The 22,652-nt window shown below is 35.9% G+C and overlaps 1 protein-coding gene across 1 annotated transcript in view; it reads left to right on the top strand.

Moving 5' to 3' along the window:
• The window catches only part of Hnf4 (Hepatocyte nuclear factor 4), a 45,484-nt gene extending 27,056 nt beyond the window's left edge, over window positions 1–18,428 (top strand). The window contains exons 2-6 of the mRNA XM_017620357.1: window positions 12,062–12,398; window positions 12,457–12,953; window positions 16,470–16,607; window positions 16,716–16,952; window positions 17,015–18,428. Coding sequence (XP_017475846.1) covers window positions 12,062–12,398; window positions 12,457–12,953; window positions 16,470–16,607; window positions 16,716–16,952; window positions 17,015–17,883 — 2,078 coding nt within the window. The 3' untranslated portion in view covers window positions 17,884–18,428. The remainder of the gene's footprint in view (window positions 1–12,061; window positions 12,399–12,456; window positions 12,954–16,469; window positions 16,608–16,715; window positions 16,953–17,014) is intronic.
• Window positions 18,429–22,652: the final 4,224 nt, after the last annotated feature.

The following is a 22,652-nucleotide window of genomic DNA, read 5'->3' as shown; positions in this document are numbered from 1 at the left end:
AACTTGGCCAATTGAATAAACTCACCTGGAACTTGCAAAAAAAAACACAATCCACAAATCTTTGGAAGGTAAACTTAATTAGTCTTTATTTGCCTCATGGCAATAGATACTTAAAATTTGTTACCTAAACTTGCAGCCAAAATTCGGAAAACCTCACAAAAATCACAAATCCGCATTTAAAAGCTGTTGAATATAAGCACAAATCACAATTTTCGCAAAATATATTAAATGCAAAAGTCACAACTACATGGACATTTATCATAAACTGCGAATTTTTTTGTAAACATTTTTTTTTTTTACATCGTTAGCACATGTCTGAAATTTTTAGTATACGTTCCTTCAGCTGCTAGAGTACAAAATTCATCGTAGTGCAACGTTTTTTTTTTTTGGAAGTGGAAAGTGGGCGTAATTTTAGTACGATTTCGACATATAGCTTTTTTATGGTAAGGTCAGTAATTCCACTGAGTTTGATAAATCGATTACCGAGATACGCATACAGTGAACCAAATAAAAACTGGGACGCGACATTTTAGCTAGTTTTGGCTATATTTCTTTATTTTATTTAACGTTAATTATTTTTTTATGAAAGTATAGCTAATTACTTAACAAACACGATATAAATCCAACTTTAAGACTTTATGCAAAAATTATGAAAAATATGCAAAGATTAACCAAAATTTCGAACTTCTTGATCAGCCCATTTGGACAAAATTTTTGTATTCAGTTTTGTAACCCATCAAATTTTAGTAAAGCAAAGTGCAAATTTTAAGTATATTGGACCTATGGTTGATTTTTGGTTTTGATTGATTTTTTATTTTTTTTTTTTTGATGGTTTGATTTTTTTTTTTGTTGACGGTGCTCCGAATTTTTTCATAAAAAAAAATTTCGAACATAATTTGCCAAAAATCAAGGGTAAGTTCTAGCATCTACAACACCTCTTTGTCGGAAATCGAATGAGCACTGCAGATTTGGTGACATGGACAAAAAATGCCTGGGCATCCATATATATAATACGCGAAGGGATTTTTTGTCCAGGAAAAAAGATCTGATATGTCAAACTAAAGCGCTTGGCCTGTAGCTTCGCAAACTGGGTTTTTTTTTCGAAAAGAGTTGCCACCTGTTGAACAATTAAATTCAAATTTTTTAATAATCAATACCATCATATCCGTACCGTTCGTTCGATTTTCAAAAGTGAGGTGTCAAATTAAAGGGCTCTGGCAGTAGATGTACAATAAAGTTTAACTTTTTCGAAAAGAGTTGCCATCTTTTAAGAAATTATATTCAAATTATTTAAAAAAATTAATCAATTATTACAAAATGGGTACGAATAGACATAGTTTTGAAAAGCTTTGTTTCTTAGCTGAACTACAAGAGGGTTGCCACCTGTTTAAAAAATCATATTAGGTAAAAGAAATACATATGTATCACCATATGGGTGTCAAACAAAAGGGGTTTCAGAAAGTAGTAGTTTGAAAATATTTTGAAGAGGGTTGCCACCTGTTTTAAAAGTCTAATTTAGTTTACTTATACACAAGTTATATGAAATATCGAAATATGGATGGAGTTTGAACTCTTTTGACTTTTTGGCTGAATGTGTTAATATAAAATATACATTTTCAATCTTGTGCACGCATCATAACCTTTTATTTTGGTGGCACACTCGTGAAACTTCACAGATATGCTATATTTGATGCCGGCTTTGATTGCCTCTAACATGAACATTTTATTTGAAAACTTCCCAAAGTTATTAACAAAAAAAAAAAAAAAACAAAAAACAATTATGATCTTTTCGCGTGGCAATGATAATATTAGTTATTTCGGTAGTTTTTCGCCTTAATAAACGTTTTGAGGCTAAAATTATTCAAATATTTGATTTATTTTTATGGTACTTGTTTCTGGAATTCCATTGGTTTGAAATAAATGCAAGAAGAATGCTTTAGCGTTTTTTTCTGCCGAGAGAAGGCAGTGTGACAAACAAAAAAAAACAACAACTAAGGGCGATTTGCTCATATATATTGTACATAGCTTTCATTCATTTAACTGTAGCGAGTGTTCTGTCTCATTGCTCATTAACACCCTCAGTGTCTCTTCTATGCGAATCCCTGCCAATACAGAGTCGCAGCGCGCAGAGTACTGACCGCTCAATGCAATTAAACTATTCTCCTTGAACTGCACTTGTAGAGACATGGGGTAGTGCGCCTGTTGCTTGGCGCTCCAAATTTACATGAAGTACGTATGTACATACATGCATACATATGTATGTAGTACATAAATTCATACTTATGTACATACATATGTATGTATGTACATATATTTGCGACTATTTAGCTGCTGTTTTTATTTTTATTTTTGTTATTATTTGAAATGTATTTAACATGTAAAATGCGACTTATTTTAAGTAACTACCTATGAATGTAAGTATGTACCTATGTATGTACTATGTATGTGTGCTTAATGTCAATGTTGTGATTTTTATGCGAGCAATTTTATATAGTGCCCGTACACCATTTTTAATTAGCGAAATGGTTTACAAAAAATATCTAAGTGTGCGCGCGCATGCGTGTGTTGAGCAGACGATTAAACGCTTACTAGTTAATTGAGATAAGCAAATGAAAATGTTTTTTTTTTTTTCATTTTACATTGAAGTAAGTCTGAATGAAAGTAATAAAAAAACACACGAGCGCCCGTTTAATTGCAACGCTGCTTCCTCCAATGGCGCATAAAGATTTAGCAATAACAATGAGAACAAGAAAATAGGAAAAGTAAGGGATTTAATACGTAAAAAAAATTAAAAAAAAAATTGTAAGCAAGATAGAAAGCATTGTTTCGTAATGAGCGCATACCGGTCGTGTCGTATTTGTGTGTTTTTGCGTAATGCAGGTATGTCTAAACGTATGAGTATGTTCTTACTTACTGTATNAAAATAGGAAAAGTAAGGGATTTAATACGTAAAAAAAATTAAAAAAAAAAATTGTAAGTAAGATAGAAAGCATTGTTTCGTAATGAGCGCATACCGGTCGTGTCGTATTTGTGTGTTTTTGCGTAATGCAGGTATGTCTAAACGTATGAGTATATACTTACTTACTGTACATAGAGGTTAGAGTAGCAGGCTGAGGTGTATAAAGAACCATTAATAAATGTTTTTTGTGTTTTTTTTTTTTATAAAAAAATTGTAATACGCGTAAATGTAGTAAGATGTGAAAAAAATTATATTCCATATTTTTAGTAGACATTTTCTTTTTTTTTTTCATTGTTAAAAATTCATTAGCCGCAACGTAGATTAAGTTATAAGTAAGTACAAATGTATGTATGTATGTATTTTTACAAACAATTGCCGCGCTCATACGAATTATTTATTTATTTTTATTATGTTTAAGGTCAGCTATTGTCACAATTTAATGATATGCTTTTAAAAAAATATTTATTAAGAGCATGCGGCCCACCAAACGGCGAGGCGGAAGTACAACATATGTACAAAAAATATTAATAGATAGCTACTAAAAAAAAAAAAAATAAATTATTAAAAAAATTTTTTCGATCTACATACATATGTATGTAAATAAAAGTTTTCGCTGGCAAGCCGCTGCTCTATACATACATATGTATTTAGTACTTTTCCACCAACAATTGTTAAGATGCTATTGCAATCATATTTATCATACGTGGCCTTGTAAGCGTTTACTTTTAATTGGGTTGCGGCATTTTTTTTTTTTTTTTCTTATTAAAAGACCAACAGCAGCACCACATCACTTGCAATCATACTTACTTATCAGAAATCAAATTATATATTTACTATTGGATTTTTTCCATAGATATGTACCGAGTAATTAGCTTTGAAATTCAAATGGAAAAACATATCCATGCAAATACGCAATCAACAGGAACGGAAAGAAAAAAAAAAACAAATAAATAAAAATAAGTTCGAAAAAAACAGCAGCGAACTGAAATAATTACCTGTAATTATCGGGTGAACACACACGTTTATATCCAACCAACGACACTCGCAATGAGTCTACATAGTTACTATCTGCTCGGCAATTAATTCAGTATTCTGAATTACTCTAGTACTTTTGCTGCAATGTTTTGTCATTGCTATTTCTTTACTCGTCGGCATGTATGCGCTATGAATTTGATCTTTGACATGCATACTTTACATATGCACGTTCTAAGGCTTTACACATACATACTTACATACATACATACATACATTCTATGTATACCCTGCAGGAAATGTATCTAACTATAAGCTAACTTTAAGTTGATGAGGAAGGAGCTAAAGGTCACTATTATCTGTATATTTTCTTTGGCCAAAGCTAACTATGTATATTTCTATGGCGATGGCCGCGAAAAAGTCAAGGGTGGTTGCCTGTGCATTTGATGTACTAACTTGTAACTAACTACTTTTGGACGTAAAATATCAACAGGAAAAACAAAATATTTTATTTATTTTTTTTTTTTTTTTTATTTACTTATTATTTATTACATTTCATATTTCTTTACATATTCTGCTGTAGGTGGTCCCATATTCGAACTCCGTCAGACATAACTTAAAAATGATAATATGAAATTTCGATCTTCCTTTTATTAGTCCGCAATTCGAAAAAGTATTTGCGAAGTGCAGGATATTTAAATAGAAACGCGTTTAAAGAAAACAATCTCCTGCATTACATGTCAACTAGTTCCAAGCTAGCTTTTAGTAGCTAACTACAAGTTATATATTTGTAAGAAATCCTAAAAAAAAGCTAACTACAAGTAGGTTATTTTTTATCAATTGATAATTTGTTTCTGCAGGGTATCGAAACACATAAGAAGCACTCACACTAATGCCTGGTGCACGGCCTAACTAGTTCGGCTACCCTGCAGGAAATTCCGGTAGTACGATACCAAATAACAACTCAGTTTACATATCTATTCTTTCATAAGTTACATATAAGTTAATAAGTACATAGTAAAAAAGTATTTTTAAAACAAGCTTTCCAAGTGTGAACCAAATCGGACACTAAATAAAATACCTGGTTTGCCAAAAGTCTCGACTCATGCGCCACCTATCGGCAAAATTTTTGTGTTGTTCCTTTTCATATCTATACGTTCATATAATAAAATTGTAACAGGCAAGGTTTAAGAAGGCTCACAGTCGAAAATATTTTTGTAGAAGGTTGCCATCTGTTTGAAAATTTTGCATTGATTTAAATAATAAAATAAATTAAATATTGCAATTTGGGTATCAAGCTAAAGAAGTTTAGGAAAGTTTACTGCCAAAAATATTTTTTAAGAGGATTGCCACCTGTTTGAAAAATTGTATTCAATTATTAAATTGACCAAATAAATAAAATCTTGCAATACGGATATCAAACTGAAAAAGTTTACTGCTAAAAATATTTTTATTTAGTGGGTTGGACCCTATTTCAAAAATTGTATTCCATTAAAGTGATAAGATCAAGTAAATAATAAAAAAAAAAAAAAAACCTTGAGGAAAGTTCACGACATGTATTATCGAGTTAGAAGATTATAAATTAAATTTCCAGGAATAAATACCGCCGAAAATATATTAACGCCCTTATTCATAAAAAATATAGTATGTTTCATTTACCGCAAATTTCTTTGAATATCTCACTTCATAAAGTTCTTTAATTCTATTTTAGGTTTTACGAATGAAACCATAAAAGTTTTGCAGTGAAGCACGCCCGATATTTGCTAGTAGGCAATATACATATATCCAACATATGAATTAAATTCGTCTGAAAATCAGGCCTTCAGTCGTACGCAGAATTATTCACCAGAAACTTCCGCTCCCTGTAATCAATTAATCTTGAGTGTCTTCTAACTATATACATATGTAACGTCCTGGGAACTTCGTTCATTGTTTCATGCGCTATGTGGCAAGTGGATCCGTCCAGTTGCAACCACATATTCTCCAAGTCCATGACATCTAATTAAGGTCATAAAAAGTTTGTCATCATGTCACGATAACGTGTTCCGTTCACCGTAATAGAGTTACCGTCAGCATTTTCCATCAGCCATACACCGTCAGCTACATAACCACACCAACCAGTAACTCAATGCGCGTTTACATTGGAAAATGCTGTCAAGACAATGAAGATATACGTATTAGTTGTCAAAAACGCATGCATGGAAAAGTATGCATGTATTAGTGAAAAAGTGTGCATTCGTTGCTATTGTAATGACAGTATTGTCCGGTGTAAACCCTAAGTCAGTGTTTTCTTGAATGACATGTGGATTTTCAGTAGCCCAAACGGCTGATTGTTGACTCAGATGGCCAGCTATGTTGATCGAAAAAATCACGCAATACGCCAGATACACTTCTTGGAAAACAACCATTTTCATAAAACATTTGGTTCACTTTTACGCGTTGTTCAACTGAGTATCGCTCCATGACTAAGTTTGCCCTAGCCTGTAGTATGAATTTTCTGGAAAATAAATTACAAAACATTAACACGTCACAAATAATTACTGTTAAAGGTCTGCATCACACTTGAATCACGCTATATAAGTTTCAAGTCGGCAAAGCGAACGGAAGCGAAATCTTCAAAGCAATCAAAGTTTTAAATTCGTTCTGGCCAATGGTGAACAGTCGCAGTTGTAAGCTGCTTTTAGGCTAATGAAGTGACAACTCTAACTCTCGATTTCGCCAAGGAGTTTTAAGGGAACAATGTCCGATTGGAGACGTAAGGATAAAATTTAGTATCACTGCTGTGTGGTACGGTCTAAAGCGTTGCTTTTTAACTGCGCACCTTTCAAACAACTAAGGTTCAAAGACCTCAGAGCTATGTAAACCTAGACTAACATAAAATTTATGCTTTTCAATGGATCCTGATTGCGCCAGTTTTAATTCAACATGACACCCCATCGTCTGGTGATCTAAAGATATTCGGAGTCAGTTATTGTAGAGCGTATTTTTGGTAACATACTTCAATATGAAGACCTTAAAGCGAAAAAACATGCATTTACATTTATTTCCCGCTGAAACTGACGGTAATTCGAATCACGTCGAATTCAGCCGATTCCATATGCTCTTAATATCATACATATTTACATAAAAAAGAATAGCCTTATCCCATGCTACCGTTAGCACATTGCTTCATGACCAAACAAACCTTCTGTGGAACACATCACACCCCATTTTCAACCATTAGACCTAACGGCCATTTACAGAGTATGTATAGAAAATAACTCAAACTTTAATTTAGATTTTCCTAGATGGTTAATACGCCAATTGCATGAGCGCTTTGTTACGAGCACTGGATTTTAATTGTTGCTCATATGTGCATGAAATTTTAAATTTTACGTGCATAAGCGCTTCGATTTGTGGGCATAGAAATCACATGTGACTGATTAAAAAAGTGGCACAATCTCCTTGGAGGACTAATTTTCGTTTTGTGAGATTCTTCAAGCAATCGTAAGATTTAGAATACGAATCAAGCAATGCACAATCTAAAACCGAGTTTCGACTTTATTTTAAAGTACCTTTGACCAAAAGGGCCTTCTTAGATCGATTATGGTTACAGGGTTAAAAAATGGTACGACTTCAGTGCGCTTAGGGTTATTCCATTTGAATAAAAGTTGTTATTCCGAATTCTTGATTGTTCATTCCTAATATATGCCTCGCTAAGTATGCTTTCAGCTTGCCATCTTTGCTTTGCTTTAAAATTGTCATGCCTACATATACATACATACATACATACATATTCAAGATCATATTAAGTTCACCCCAGTTCTCTTTTTAGCTAAAAATAAACTACAACCCAAAGATTGTTTGCTTTCGAAAATATTGTTTTGGTATGACATGCCCACTTTTTTATTGTCACTCTCATCAGCAATAATGTNCCTTCGGCATAGCCGAAGACAGCGCTGCTCTTACTTGTTTCTTAGTAGTTCAGTGTTTTTAAATAGAAATATGTAGAAAAATATTAAGTGTATGTACATAACAAAGAAGGACAACATCTACAAATATTCTATATGCGCGGAACAGGGTGCCATGAAATAATAAATATAAACAGCCTTTCACATATCCTCGCCTTAATGCAAAAAGGCCCTAACCAACACTTTTTTCGAAATTTCGTTTTTCAAAGATTTTGATAGGAGGTATTAAATAAACAACACGTTCAGTAAAAATTTTAAAGTATTAGTACCAAAACCTATGAAGTTACAAGCCACTTTTTAAAAAGCCCTACCTGTTTTTGATACTCTTTTTAACATGTTTTTTGCTTCTCCTGCTTCGATAGCGATTGTGCAAAAGGTCAGTATTCGAATTGAATTTTTATTGTGAGTGAGTTATTGTCTTATATTTCCCTTTGAGAGTGAGCTGGATTTTACTTCATCTCTTGTTACCATGGTTTTCATTGTTTTTCGAAATTTCGAGTATATTTGCAATTTACTCTGAACGTTGGGAAACTAAGGTTGGTAATAAGTTCGTTGTCAGTTCGATATTCAAATGAGATANCGGAACAGGGTGCCATGAAATAATAAATATAAACAGCCTTTCACATATCCTCGCCTTAATGCAAAAAGGCCCTAACCAACACTTTTTTCGAAATTTCGTTTTTCAAAGATTTTGATAGGAGGTATTAAATAAACAACACGTTCAGTAAAAATTTTAAAGTATTAGTACCAAAACCTATGAAGTTACAAGCCACTTTTTAAAAAGCCCTACCTGTTTTTGATACTCTTTTTAACATGTTTTTTTGCTTCTCCTGTCAAATAAAAGAAATTCTACCTAATCTTTTTTTCGAATCTCACCTTCGATAGCGATTGTGCAAAAGGGCAGTATTCGAATTGAAATTTGATTGTGAGTGAGTTATTGTCTTATATTTCCCTTTGAGAGTGAGCTGGATTTTACTTCATCTCTTGTTACCATGGTTTTCATTGTTTTTCGAATCCATTTCGAGTATATTTGCAATTTACTCTGAACGTTGGGAAACTAAGGTTGGTAATAAGTTCGTTGTCAGTTCGATATTCAAATGAGATGTCGACGATATTTTTCGAACGTTCTCCACAATGTTTATTCGGTAATTATTTATGTGCACACATACATAATGGTAAGCAGTGCGCGCTTCCACTCCGCAGGACCTGGGTCCAAACCCTGGTCAAAGCAACATCGTAAAAAAATTTAGAAAAAAGGGGGTTTTCTAAACAGCGGTCGCTACTCGGCAAGCAATGGCAAACCTCCGAGTGTATTTCTGCCATGAAAAACAAGTTCTCATAAAAATACAATCGCCGTTCGGAGTCGGCGTAAAACTGTAGGTCCGTCTGATGTTTTTACATGAAATAGTGCTTTTTGCGTTCCTATGCACTTCTGCATCTGTTCTCCTTTTACTCTCATTTGAGAGCGTAAAATTGTAGTTTGACAGTTCCACAGGTTTTAGTCCGAAGTTCAAAGGAACAGACTAAATGTGATTTACAATAAGCATCATGCCATCAGCTGTTTTTCTTACTAGCAAATAGTTGCTAGTAAAAATTGATCCAGTAAAACTTGCAAGTTCTGCTGTCATTTTTGCTCTCTCAATTTCCCCTCTTTTGCTAGTTTCTTGCAAGTTTTTGCGTACGAAAACGACATCCAGTAAAAAACCAGTAAAATTAGTACTGGATTTACTGGATAGTGCGTACGCGAACAGGGCTATTATCTCTGGTGCTTAAATGATCTATCAGTTGTAACTGATCACTTCTGTTAGGTGTTCATCTCACAGCAGCCAAAGGTAGATAGTATTGTCATAAATGTATGAGAGTATACGGATTTGCAGATGCATTCCGGTGCAGGTAACATATCATTTAAATGCCAAGTGTGTACTCATTGCATTGACATATGTACATCGTTTTGCAGTATCACCGACGATATGTATTTGCTAAATTTTATATGAATATATTAACAGCTGCTTGTTGTTTTTTTTTTGGTATTTCTGCGCATGCCCTACTAGACACTTGAAGTCAAATAAGAAAGATCGGAGCAAAAGAACGAGAGACATGAATTGATAAATACATGTTAACGAAAACAGCCGCAAACAAATACATATGTGAAATATATATGTATGTATATGCCTATACCACTGCAGGAATATTTACATAGTATGTCAATTTAGAATTAAAACGAAATTCTGAGGGCTATGCCCGACAAGTTCTGCATTTATTTATTTTTGCTTTTTTTTGTTTGAATTTTACTTTCTGCTCGTATCTACGTAATAAGCTTTAATGCTGAAATTGTTTAAATTGTAAATATAATTTTACTATTGAACAATTTAATTATATTTTTCTTTGCAAAAAAGACCTTAAATATGACTAAGACGCTACGCTTGATATGATATGAGACATGTTTATTATGATGACTTGACAGCTTCTATATGTTAGCACGGAATAAATACACGCTCAGATCAAAAAAATACTCGACAAGATTGCCAATAGGATACAGTTGTACATACATACATATATGTATGTATGTATATGTACATACATATGTAGTTATAAACATACATATTTAAAAAAATACATTTGTGTGCACATGCGATTAAAAATGCTTTTATCTGTACATATATATATATATATATATATTTATGTATATAGTTTGCTTGATTAATTTCGTTAAATGTTTTCAGTTGTATTTTTTTACTATCGCTCAACTTAGATAACTCTAATTAAATTTAAAAGTTGTTCTTATGTAAAATGAAATTTGTCATGTAAAACCGACTGTTCTTATTCAATCCGTGAGCATAGAAACGAACTGTCTTATCGCCGTAGCATAACCTATCATTACTACATATGTAGGTACTATAGTATATACCTTGCAGGAAATGTACTTAACTATCAGTTAACTTAAAGTTGATTAGGAAGGAACTAAAGGTCATCTGTATACTTTCTTTGAGGAAAGCTAACTATAGTTGTATGGCGATGGCCGCGATATAGTTAAGGGTGGTTACTTCTGCATCAGATGTCAACTAACTTGTAACTAACCACTTTTGGACATCAAATATCAATAACAAAAAAAAATATTTTATTTTACTTGTTTATTTATTTACTTTACTTAGCATTATATATTTGTTAACATATTCTGCCGTAGATGGTCGCAGATTTGAATTTCGTCAGACGTAACTTCAAAATGATAACGTACAATTTAGATCTTCATTTTATTTGTCCTGAATTCGAAAAAGGTTTTGTGAAGTGCAGAAAAAAATCGATTGAAAATAAAGTTTGTATGAAGATTTTTAAATAGAAACTTGTTTAATGTTCGCAAAGAATCGTAATTTTCGATGCATACTACATATTTAACAACTTTTATAGAAATTTTTTAAGTAAGCGATGGTCAAAGCTGCAAAAATTTTATAAGCAAGATTTTTTTTCAAATTTACCCAATGAAAACTCCCAAAAATTTTGGTGTATCTGTAGATATATATACTTTTAAAGGTTCATAACTTCTATTTTTAAAACATATCTGATTTTTAAAATTGGATACAAAAATAGTAAATCTTATAGCCTACACAGTATTTTAAATTAGATGTTTATAACAAAATACGAACTATTTGCAATCATTTTATACTACTTGTGGTTATTACTAAGGTGCCCCTTTTTGTGGACAGAAATTAATTTTTTAGAATTATTTTTTACAAAAAAAAATCAACTCGGTTATAAAAAAAAAATTAGTTTGAAACAATTTTTCAAAAATCGGCTTCCACTGATTGACAAAGAATTTCATCAGCTTTTATTAAAAAAAAAAAATAAACTAAATTTAAAATTAGAAAAATTTTGAAACCCGAAGTATTGTGACCACCTTCATTTTTCCAACTATGCGGCGCTGAGCTTAAAAGTAGTACAGACAAGTCAAAAATGAAATAACACAGTGTAGTGCTAACACAATCTTCAGAGAACAAAGCTGCATAGTTAGGGACATTTCAATTCCCTTCCGTTGCCTGGAACAACAAGCAAAAATGGTCATATTCCACTTCTGAATTTTGAAAAACGTCACCTGTGCTCAATTAATTTAGTAACTGTATTCTACTTATAACTCACATACACCAAGTTACACAAAAGTAATTTTTCTATTCATTTCTTTTTGCAGATGCTGAGAGTCACATGCTGCACAGTATGGAGCCATCGCTGTCCCTCAGCAACGCTTCCGCCCACAGTCCGGGTGGCAGTCAGGCCCTTAGTCCTGCACTAAGTCTGAGCGGTGGTAACAGCAATAGCAATGGCAACTTATCCACTAGTGGCAGCAATACCGCTGCCATCAATAATAATAATAACTCATTTGCGCAAAATAACAACTCACAATCATCGAATGTTTGTGCAATTTGTGGTGATCGCGCCACCGGTAAACATTATGGTGCTTCCAGTTGTGACGGCTGCAAAGGTTTCTTCCGACGCAGCGTGCGCAAGAATCACCAATATACCTGCAGGTAAAATATCATAAAAGTGAGCTATCAATTAAGTAAAGTTGCTCTACTTCCTAAACAGATTCTCACGGAATTGCGTCGTAGACAAGGACAAGCGTAACCAGTGTCGGTATTGTCGGTTGCGCAAATGCTTCAAGGCGGGCATGAAAAAGGAGGCCGTTCAAAATGAACGCGATCGCATTAGCTGTCGTCGCACCTCGAATGAAGATCCCGATCCGGGTAATGGTTTGTCCGTCATATCGCTGGTGAAGGCAGAGATTGAGAGCCGTCAGTCGAAAGCGGGTGCCGCTATGGAGACCAATCCGAATGAAGATCTCTCAAATAAACAATTTGCCAGCATCAACGATGTGTGTGAATCGATGAAACAACAGCTGCTGACGCTTGTCGAATGGGCCAAACACATACCAGCATTCAATGATCTGCAGCTGGACGATCAAGTGGCGTTGCTGCGCGCGCATGCTGGCGAACACCTGTTGCTGGGTTTGTCACGCCGCTCTATGCACTTGAAAGATGTGCTATTGTTGGGCAACAACTGTGTCATCACAAAGCATTGTCCAGGTTGGTGACCTAGCAAACGTCAACCTGTGAGGTTGTACTTTATTGTGCTTTGATTTTGGCTTTCTACTTACTAAGTTCATTGTGCTAATTTTGTGTTAAAGTAGTGATAAAAAGTGCTTATGAGCATAAGAGTGTGAAATAATTGAAGCTAAGTGAAAGTTATTGGTTTTATATTAAAGTAAATTTAATTAAATTTCACTAGCATACATTCTAATTTTGCCGAGTCATTTTTTGCTATCATTGCTGTTGTATCCTTTGTAGTTAACTGACACGATTGAGAGAATACAAAGGTTGCGCCGATCTCGGTACCGCTATTTTTCTCTTAACGAATTTGACAGAATCGTTGTTTGCATGACGTCACACTGGTGCAACTTGTTTACGTTTTCCTTTGCATCATTTTTTCTTCTTCTTCCATTCTTGCTCACGTTTTGGCATTTCTCTCTCGCAATTGCACCAGTGTGACGTCACACAAAAGTTATTCTCAAAAATCCTCTCTGATCGGCGCAATCTTGTATTCTATCATTCTTGGTTAATAGAATTAATCTTGTTTTTGCACATTTGTTCTACTCTTTTTGTTTACTTCTTCTAGTAATTCTTGTCACAGCTGTTTGCGTTGCGTTTATTAAAGAGCGAAATACACCACACAAGCGGCTTGTCAAACATACTTTTCCCATTTTGCCATAGACCATGCAAACATGAGTCGTTCAAGCACAGAATTTTAGTTTTCTTTCGGTTAACAATGTAAAACATTTTAGTTTTCTACCATTATTCTCCCTTACGTCTTCACTTGGTGAAATTTCAGTTGCAATTGAGGCGATTTTACCATCCACATCGCAAGCGGTTTGATCAAACGTCAACATGGCGGCCAGAAAATCAAAAAAATTTGATTTTTGCTCAAATTTCCCTCAAGCGGTTTGTCAAACCTTCAAACACCCCATAGACAGCACAAATGGCTTGAAGCAAAGGGAAATTTCGATTGGTTTGTCAAGCCGCTTGTGTTGTGTATTTCGCTCTTAAGTGTCATAATTACAGTGATATNAGTGTCATAATTTCAGTGATACTCAAACTGTTCGCTATATTTATTTAAAGCTATTTACATCAGCTCCTTAATTGTTATAACTTATTTTGTTTGTCTTTTATTAACGAGTGTATTACATAAATCTTTCAATATGAAGTGTGATCTTGATACTTGCCAAATTAAAAGCGATTCTGAACGCTACTTATCGTGCTGGCTGTGTGATGGTATTTACTATCTGAAATGTGCTGGTTTGACGGGAAGAATTCTGCACGCTAATAATGATGGCAAGGACCTTCGCTGGTCTTGCGTAAAGTACAGGTCAACCGAAGTTGATCTTTTCAAGCTATTTAGGCAAACCAGAAATGGTTTTACAGAAATAGGAAGAGAATTGTCGGTACTGACAGAAAAATTTAAGCATATGAAAATATGTTTAAATCATTCAAATGCTTAGATTCCTTGCAATCTGTTAAGGATATGCGTGTGTCTAAACGTAAGCGTCTTCATAGTCCATCTGCCGTTGCACGTCAGAATAATCTTCCGACGGACTTAATTAATTTATCTTCTCCGTGTCCTCCAGCATCAGAATCCTCAGCCTCAAAAGACCGTGTAACGAAATCTGCTTCGGATAATAAAGAGCCTGAATGAAGTATCTTCCCCTTCCCCCATTGAAGTAGTGGTGGCATCATCTTCAAAGCCTCCACCGCCTTCCCTATCCTCAACTACTAATGCAGTAACTCAACCCCCTCCGCCGGTAGTCCAGTTTAATACGAGGAAACTAGTTGTGGCTCCGCCAGAGAATCAATCTTTGTTTTTAGATTTTCGAGAGACACTACCGAAGACGATATAAAGCTTTATATCTCATCAAAAATTACAACTGTCGACTTAAGCATCAGAAAAATTAATTTTAATTACGAAAGAAATATTGCTTCATTTAAAATTGACGTAAATTTAGATAGTTTTAATGCGCTGCTTAGTAGTTCTCAGTTTACGCATTCTATCTCTTCTAGCATTTCATATAGTCAACATGGATTTTGCAAGGGCAAATCAACTAATACAAATTTACTTGAATTAACATCCTATATCTCAAAAGCATTTAGTGAAAGCAAATCTGTTGGTGTTATATATACTTACTTCAGTAAAGCATTTGACAAAGTGTGCCACTCGTTGCTCATCTACAAACTTGATCTTGGTCTTCCACCTAATTTTCTACGTTGGATCTCTTCATACCTCTATGATAGATCACAAAGGGTAATGTTTAAAAATACTATCTCTGACGTCATTGATGTTACTTCAGGAGTCCCTCAAGGTAGCCACCTAGGCCCGGTTCTGTTCTTGCTTTTTATAAACGATATTTCTACAGATATACAATTTTCCAAAATTTTAATGTATGCAGATGATGTAAAGCTTTATAAATCGTACGTTTCAATTAAAGAAAGGTCTTTGCTACAATCAGACTTAGACAGCATGGCTTACTGGTGTCAAGTAAATCTTATGCCTCTAAATCTTAAGAAATGTAAAGTAATGAGCTTCTCGCGAAGAGCTGTTCATCCCACTTCTTATACAATAGGTAACCATAACCTGGAACAGGTATACAATTTTGTGGACCTTGGTATCACAATGGATCCTAAGCTTAATTTTAATCTTCATATTAATGTGACAGTCAACAAGGCTAAAGGTGTACTTGCATTTGTGAAACGATGGTCAAAAGAATTTTGTGACCCTTATATCACTAAAACCCTGTTTATAACATTAGTTAGGCCAATTCTGGAATACGGTTCGGTGGTTTGGAATCCAAGGTATCAAATTTACTCAGACAAGATAGAATCAATTCAAAAACAATTCCTACTTTTTGCTTTAAGAAATTTCCGTTGGGATTCTCAATATAACCTTCCACCTTATACGAGCCGATTAAAACTTATTAATCTTCCTACACTTTCCAGCCGCAGGCAAATGCTTGGTACAATTTTTATAGTTAAATTACTAACAGGCTCAATTTCAAGTCCGCTTCTTCTTGGCGAAGTTAGCCTTAATGTTCCCTCCCGGGTATCAAGACACTTTTGCCCCCTATTTCTGAAAGCTTGTAAAACTAATTTTGAATTGCACGGCCCACTCCGTTCCTTATGCCAGGATTTTAACTCTCATTCCAGCACGTTTGATATATCAGATCCGCTTTTCAGCATTAAGAAATCGATACTGTCCTCTCTCAATAAATGAATTATTAAAATAAAGACATAAAATAAATCGGCTGATGAATTTAGTTCTGTAGCTGAACAGTTTTAGATCTAGACACTTAACAAACTCCTGCCTATCGTGACTCGGCGCAAAAATTTAAAATACTGGTTCCGTTCGTCATGCGGACTGCGCCGCTCGTGCGGATGGGCGGGAATGGAGGGTAAAAACCGTTGGGATATTATTATTATTATTATTATTATTATTATATTCGAACGAAATGACAAAGTAAATAGAAGAATACTAAATGCGATGTATTTTCGTTTTAGACGCACGTCTTTCGCCAAACTTAGATATCTCGCGAATCGGTGCTAGAATCATTGATGAGCTTGTTTTTGCGCTGAGAGATGTGAATATTGATGATACGGAATTGGCATGCATCAAGGCTTTGGTGTTTTTCGATCCAAGTGAGTGAATTCAAGAAACCTTTTCTGTTTTTAATGCAGCAGGGTTAGAGAATTTTCGAAATTTTTACGTTGTTATTAATATTTCTATGGTTGTTTGTATCTTGCTAGACGCGAAGGGTCTTAACGAACCACAGCGCATCAAGACGTTACGTCACCAAATCCTTAACAATCTGGAAGATTACGTATCGGACCGACAGTACGAGTCACGCGGTCGCTTTGGCGAAATCCTCTTAATACTGCCTGTACTGCAATCTATCACTTGGCAAATGATCGAACAGATACAGTTTGCGAAAATTTTCGGAGTTGCTCACATTGACTCGCTATTGCAGGAAATGCTACTTGGAGGTACGTCAAGATCACTATTCTTCCCACATCTCATGCTTATCTAATGTACTCAACTTTATTAGGTGAATTGGCCGACAACTCGCCACTCTCGCCGCCAAGCTTGAACAACTACAGCCCAACACGGAACATGGATTCGAGCCATGTGACATCAACTTTGGACGTACTTACGTCGCCCCGTTCCGCCGACCACTTATCAGCGTGTATGGACAGCAGCAGCCTGGATGCTCAAATGATGTCACCGCTGCTCGAGAATATATCTTCACCGCCAACGCAATATAACACCATGCGCACTAATCCGACGCAACGCACACAGCAACAACACTCAACTGGCTCTGCAACACCACATCATACGCGTTCAATGCATTCACCGCAGCTCAACGACCCAGAATCGTCAAATGCTGATATGCACAATGGAGCCTCCAACAATAACAATAACAACAATCCATATATGGATGAGAATAGCATCTATAGCTCAAGTGCTGTTGGTGTTTTACGTCCACTGCCAACTGGCAGTGTACACAACTTGCCACATATGCCATCGAATATGCAACAGCATCCGCATGCATCGCCATCGCCTAGTCAATCCCAAATGTCAGCTGGTGCTTTAATGCAGCACTCACCGCCGCTGCATCGTAATCATCCCTACCAAAGGCCTGAACAAATGAATACTGCATCCAATAATAATGGTGGCGGCGCAGGCGCACAACAGCTACGCAATCCGGCTGAGATGACGCTGAACGAATACAATAGCGGCAGCGCCGAGGAGATGTTGCGACGCGCGCCACTCAAAATACGCGGACCTGATGCGCTGAGCAGTGGCGCTGGCGGTGGCGGTGGGTACATGATGGGTGGTGGTGGAGGTGGTGGGCTACATGACGCCGAAAATGCGTATCGCATGACACTGAAACAGGAACCGGAAACTGGTTATTGAGTTAGCGTGGAGAATGCGGTAGCTTACTGAACGGATGCAAATATCAAAGGCATATACCTAAATATGTACGTGCAATGAAACGGAATGAGAAAGCAGCGCGAGCAGTTGAAAAAACGCTGGTTACACTTATGTATATACTACAAATACAAATGTATGTATACGCTGTTCTTCATGAAGATCATCCCGCAAATTCGGCGCCAATTTGTTCACCGATGTTTATTCGGTACTTTAAGTCAGGTTACTTGAAGTAGTAATAGTGGTCAACGGCGTCAACTACTTGTTGATCATTTTGTTTAGAAAGTAAATATACAATTATATTTTCCTCCCGATAGTCATAGTGTTACATGGACTTCCATATAGATATGTATGTATGCCACACTATAAGTAATAAATGTTTTAAAAATTCATGGTAGAAAGTTTTTTTTTTTTTCAAGTTAATATAAACTGTATGAATTGACAATAATCATTGTTGCAATTTTTTATGCCTTTGTCAACTAAGTAGATAGGTTTTATGGAAATTTTGTTGTTATAAAAATTTGTTAAAATACACACACTTTTATAGGGGTTAAATAGGTAAAATTTTTATAATCACAGTGGAGTATTTGTTGGACTTTTTTTCTATACATAAATAGGTTAGGGTGAAATTTTAAATAAGCATTTACATGAAATATTTTTTATAATATTTGTACTGAAATGGATCAAATGTATCTTTAATAATAATGCATAAATGAAATAAATAGTTTTATTAAAAAAAAAGCTGTATTTACATTTTTCACCCGAAGGAAGTAGGTGATTAATACTGCGCAATTAACATACGGGTGGCATTGAACGCGCTAAGGCAGTTTTTGTAAATTAATATTAAAATGAATGCATTAATAACAATGTGGCTAAAAAAGTTTACAGCAAAAAATTGCTTTGCAAAAAGAAATATTNGCGCAATTAACATACGGGTGGCATTGAACGCGCTAAGGCAGTTTTTGTAAGTTAATATTAAAATGAATGCATTAATAATAATGTGGCTAAAAAAGTTTACAGCAAAAAATTGCTTTGCAAAAAGAAATATTAAAAAAAAAACAGAAAACAATGCCTATGACATTAGTAGAAATGGTATGCTGCTGCGCTGCATTCCAAGCAGAAAAAGTAGGCAATTTTAAGCTTATAAAGCGATTACAACACAAATTTTGCAGTGACGGCAACATTGATTTCTTCGAATTGATGCATCCCATCTTCGAGGGACCCAGCCGGGATGTCGTCATTGTGCCTTGATCTGCATAAGCTGCAGAATATACGATTGTTTCCAAAGTTTTTAAGCTCCATTAACGTTACATTTCTCCCTTAGCAGATGAAGATTACTCCATGTGGTACGTATTCCAAGCGGATTTTAAGAAATCAGTATTTATCCATTCCTGTGTGTTAAATGATGGTAGGCAGATAGATTCGAATCGGATCTGGCTTGCATTCAGTCGTTGAGTTCATTTTTGGCAAGACTTTTGTGGAAGGTTGAGCCCCTAATATCGAGATTGCCTTCAATAGCATACTACTTTTTGCAACGCTCACAACACTGAATGAGCTAAGTATTGAAACCCATAGATTTGCGGGGGCATATTCCGCACCGATTTGCAGAAGCGTACATATAACATAGGTTAGGTTAGGTTAGACTGGCTGGAAAAGCTCGTTGTGTTACCACTGTTTGTTTCTTTCCCTCCCTTAATAATTGAATCACCAGGTGCTTTTTACATAGCCGAGTTCAGGTCGGCTAAACAATTTAAAATGTACTTATTGAAGAATTGGTGTCGCGTTTTGGGCAGAGCAGGACAATGTTCGATTTTCTCCACCGCTTCCTCGTCTCTGCAACTGCGTGTTTTTGGTGTCTTCGCCTTTTCCCTGCGTACCCATCAGGAAGTGTCCGTTGATTAACCCGACTACTATTCTGAGAGAATAGCGGTTCAGCCGAGTAAGAGCTAAGCATCGCTTATACTATGCTAAAGACCATTTTGATGCCAACAGGTTGAGAGTCTTCCTGCATTCTATGGATACTTTGGACATTATTCTATTAGATTTTAGACATTTGATAGCAGTATTGCTGCCAGAATAAATAGCAATAAGCCGTCCTGAAGAGACGGAGGTTATGAGCCTCCAAGCGGCCTTCACTATGGCGTTTAGGTCTGCTTGAAAAACGCTACAATGGTCCGGTATGCGAAAGCTGAGGTTTAGCACGAGTCCATCAGAGTATATTCGGCTACCCACTCTTTGTTAAGTTTATAACCATCTGTATACATAGCCGTCGACCCTGAGTTTAAGTCTGTGGCACCTTCCCATTCGTTCGTCTCCGGGACTATTATGGAGAATTTGTTGTCTTAGCAGAGTGGAGGAGTAGAAATAAGAAAGGCTTAGAGAAGCTCATGCAAAGCTGCGGCAGCATAGAAAGTTCATCCTAGACCGTCAGTATAAGGAACGATCTATCTAAAGGTAATAAAGTACATAAACTTATTAGGGCAGAGGATGGAACTTGAGCTCAGAGTAGCGAAGAATCACACGATATCTTACTCAACGCACATTTCCTGGCAGGAATGAAAACCCAAGGGTGAGATCTGACTGTGGAAAGCTTGGTAACCGCGGAAAAAATTGAATGGGCGCTGCATACTTTGATGTTATGTTCCCAGCAATGCTTAAAAAAGCTGGTAACAAAATGCTAGAAAACTCTAATAAATATACAGATCGATGAAACTTTTCATGAGAGAAGCTCAGTACGCCTATATTTAAGTCAGATCAGTCGATATGGCTCTCCGCAATGTTGTTATATGGACCGAAGGAGAAATGGAAAATTGAGAATTTGATATAGGAGCGTTTCTGGCTATATTAAGCTTTTAATAACGTCTCAAAATAAGCTCTAATAGGGGCCAATCATGCTCTTCGTTCGTAGATAAGCAAGATGTTAGGCTGTAAAAAAGATCTCGGCACAAGAGGGGCTTAGATGGTGCTACGGGGAGTGAAGTTATCACCACTTCGTTTGTGGATTATAAATGGCTGGTGAATATAGAAGACAGGCAGCCATGCTATGGTAATGGTACTGGATCTTAACACAGATCAGTCTTGATTTAGTATTATTCACTAGGAAATACAAGATGCCAGCTCGGGATAAACCCAAACTGGGGGAGGCTACGCTTTAACCAAAGCCAAACAGGAAGTACCTTGAAATCGTGCTGGACAACAAACTGTCATAGAAACTGAATTATATTCACAGCAGTCGTTAAGCCATTTTTAGGGTTATTGATATGGTGGACACAAACGAAAATGAAGACATACCGTATAAGACTGGAGAGTGTTTACCGGCTGCCAATGGTCAGTAAAACGGGTGCCTTGAGGACAAATCCGACAACAGCTCTAGACGCAATTTTACACAAGCCACCGGCGAACTTGGTGACCAAGAACATAGGGTTTACAACTGGGGCTTCAGGACAGCTTGTATTCAGAACGTACAGTTACAGTGGTATAGCGTCATCCTTAATCGAGCGAATACACTACACGATCCCGCATCTGACTTTCGAAAAGTCTCTATACGCTACAGTAGACGTTGACGGTTTGCGTAAGGGCGTGGAGCTGAAAAGTAACAACGCACATCTGCACAATCTGTTCTAAGATGGACGGAACAGTAGGAGCTGCAGTATATTGCACCGAACCTGCAGTATACTGCACCGAACTTTCTATCAAGCCGAAACCTTTGAAATAAAGAAATCGGGAAAGATGTTGCTTGAAATTAAACTGCCAAGCTAGCAGATAAACATTTACACAGTTTTTCACAGATTATAAGGTGGAATATTATTTTTGTGTTCGTGCCACCATGTTGTTTAAAACCAGCCTTCGATTCGCCAATTCTCTGCTCCCTAAGTTTGAGTTCCACTCGCTTAACGTAAAATTTGTTGAACGGGTTTGGTTTTACCAAAGAACGTAGATATAATTGTAGTGAGTGTGAGTAACAGAAGCGTACATTCTCTGCAAATCAAATAAAAATACATTAGGGCTGTTAGNACAGAAGCGTACATTCTCTGCAAATCAAATAAAAATACATTAGGGCTGTTCAGGTCGACCTATGTATCTCGGCAGCCAGTTCGAAAACGCCCTATCTCAAAAAAACTTTTCAAAGACGTCCTATTTGAGAATATGATTGAAGAACGCTCTATTTCAGAATTCATTTCAAAAATGCTTTATCCCAGCTGCCGATTCAAAATCGCCCTATATCAGCACATTTTCAATTCATTTTGAAGTGAGATAGGGCGTTTCTGAATCGAATTCTGAAATAGGGCGTTTTTCAACCAAATGCTGAGATAGAGTGTTTTTCAATAAAATTCTGAAGTACGGCGTTCTTGAAACGTTTTTTGAGATAGGGCGTTTTCGAACTGGCTGCCGAGATAGGTCGATCTTCCACTCAGCGGTCGATATGCTCTTGCATTTGCATATTCGTTGCATTTGTAAATTAACAACAATAAAATGCACACGGTTGTCATAGCAGCAAGCTTAAAATTTGCAAATGCAATTCTAACTGCAAGTCCAAGACCATTTCCACAACATCCTGAACCGCACTATTATCAAATGGGATTAAAAAGTTGTATATCGATTTATTTCGAACGGGACAGGTCTTTGGTTGTTGTTGTTGTTGTAGCGGAAGTCTTTGGTCATCTATATGCGCTGCTATATCGGCTATCTGTCTGTTTTTTGCCCATAATATCATCAGTAAAGGTATGGATAAAGGAGACAAAGTTGTGTCGAAA

This window comes from Rhagoletis zephyria, unplaced genomic scaffold (assembly GCF_001687245.7).
Source record: "Rhagoletis zephyria isolate East Lansing unplaced genomic scaffold, Rhagoletis_zephyria_1.1 Rzeph_scaffold_02126, whole genome shotgun sequence".
In the NCBI taxonomy this organism is placed as follows: domain Eukaryota; kingdom Metazoa; phylum Arthropoda; class Insecta; order Diptera; family Tephritidae; genus Rhagoletis; species Rhagoletis zephyria.
This window is presented reverse-complemented; position numbering and strand designations above follow the sequence as displayed.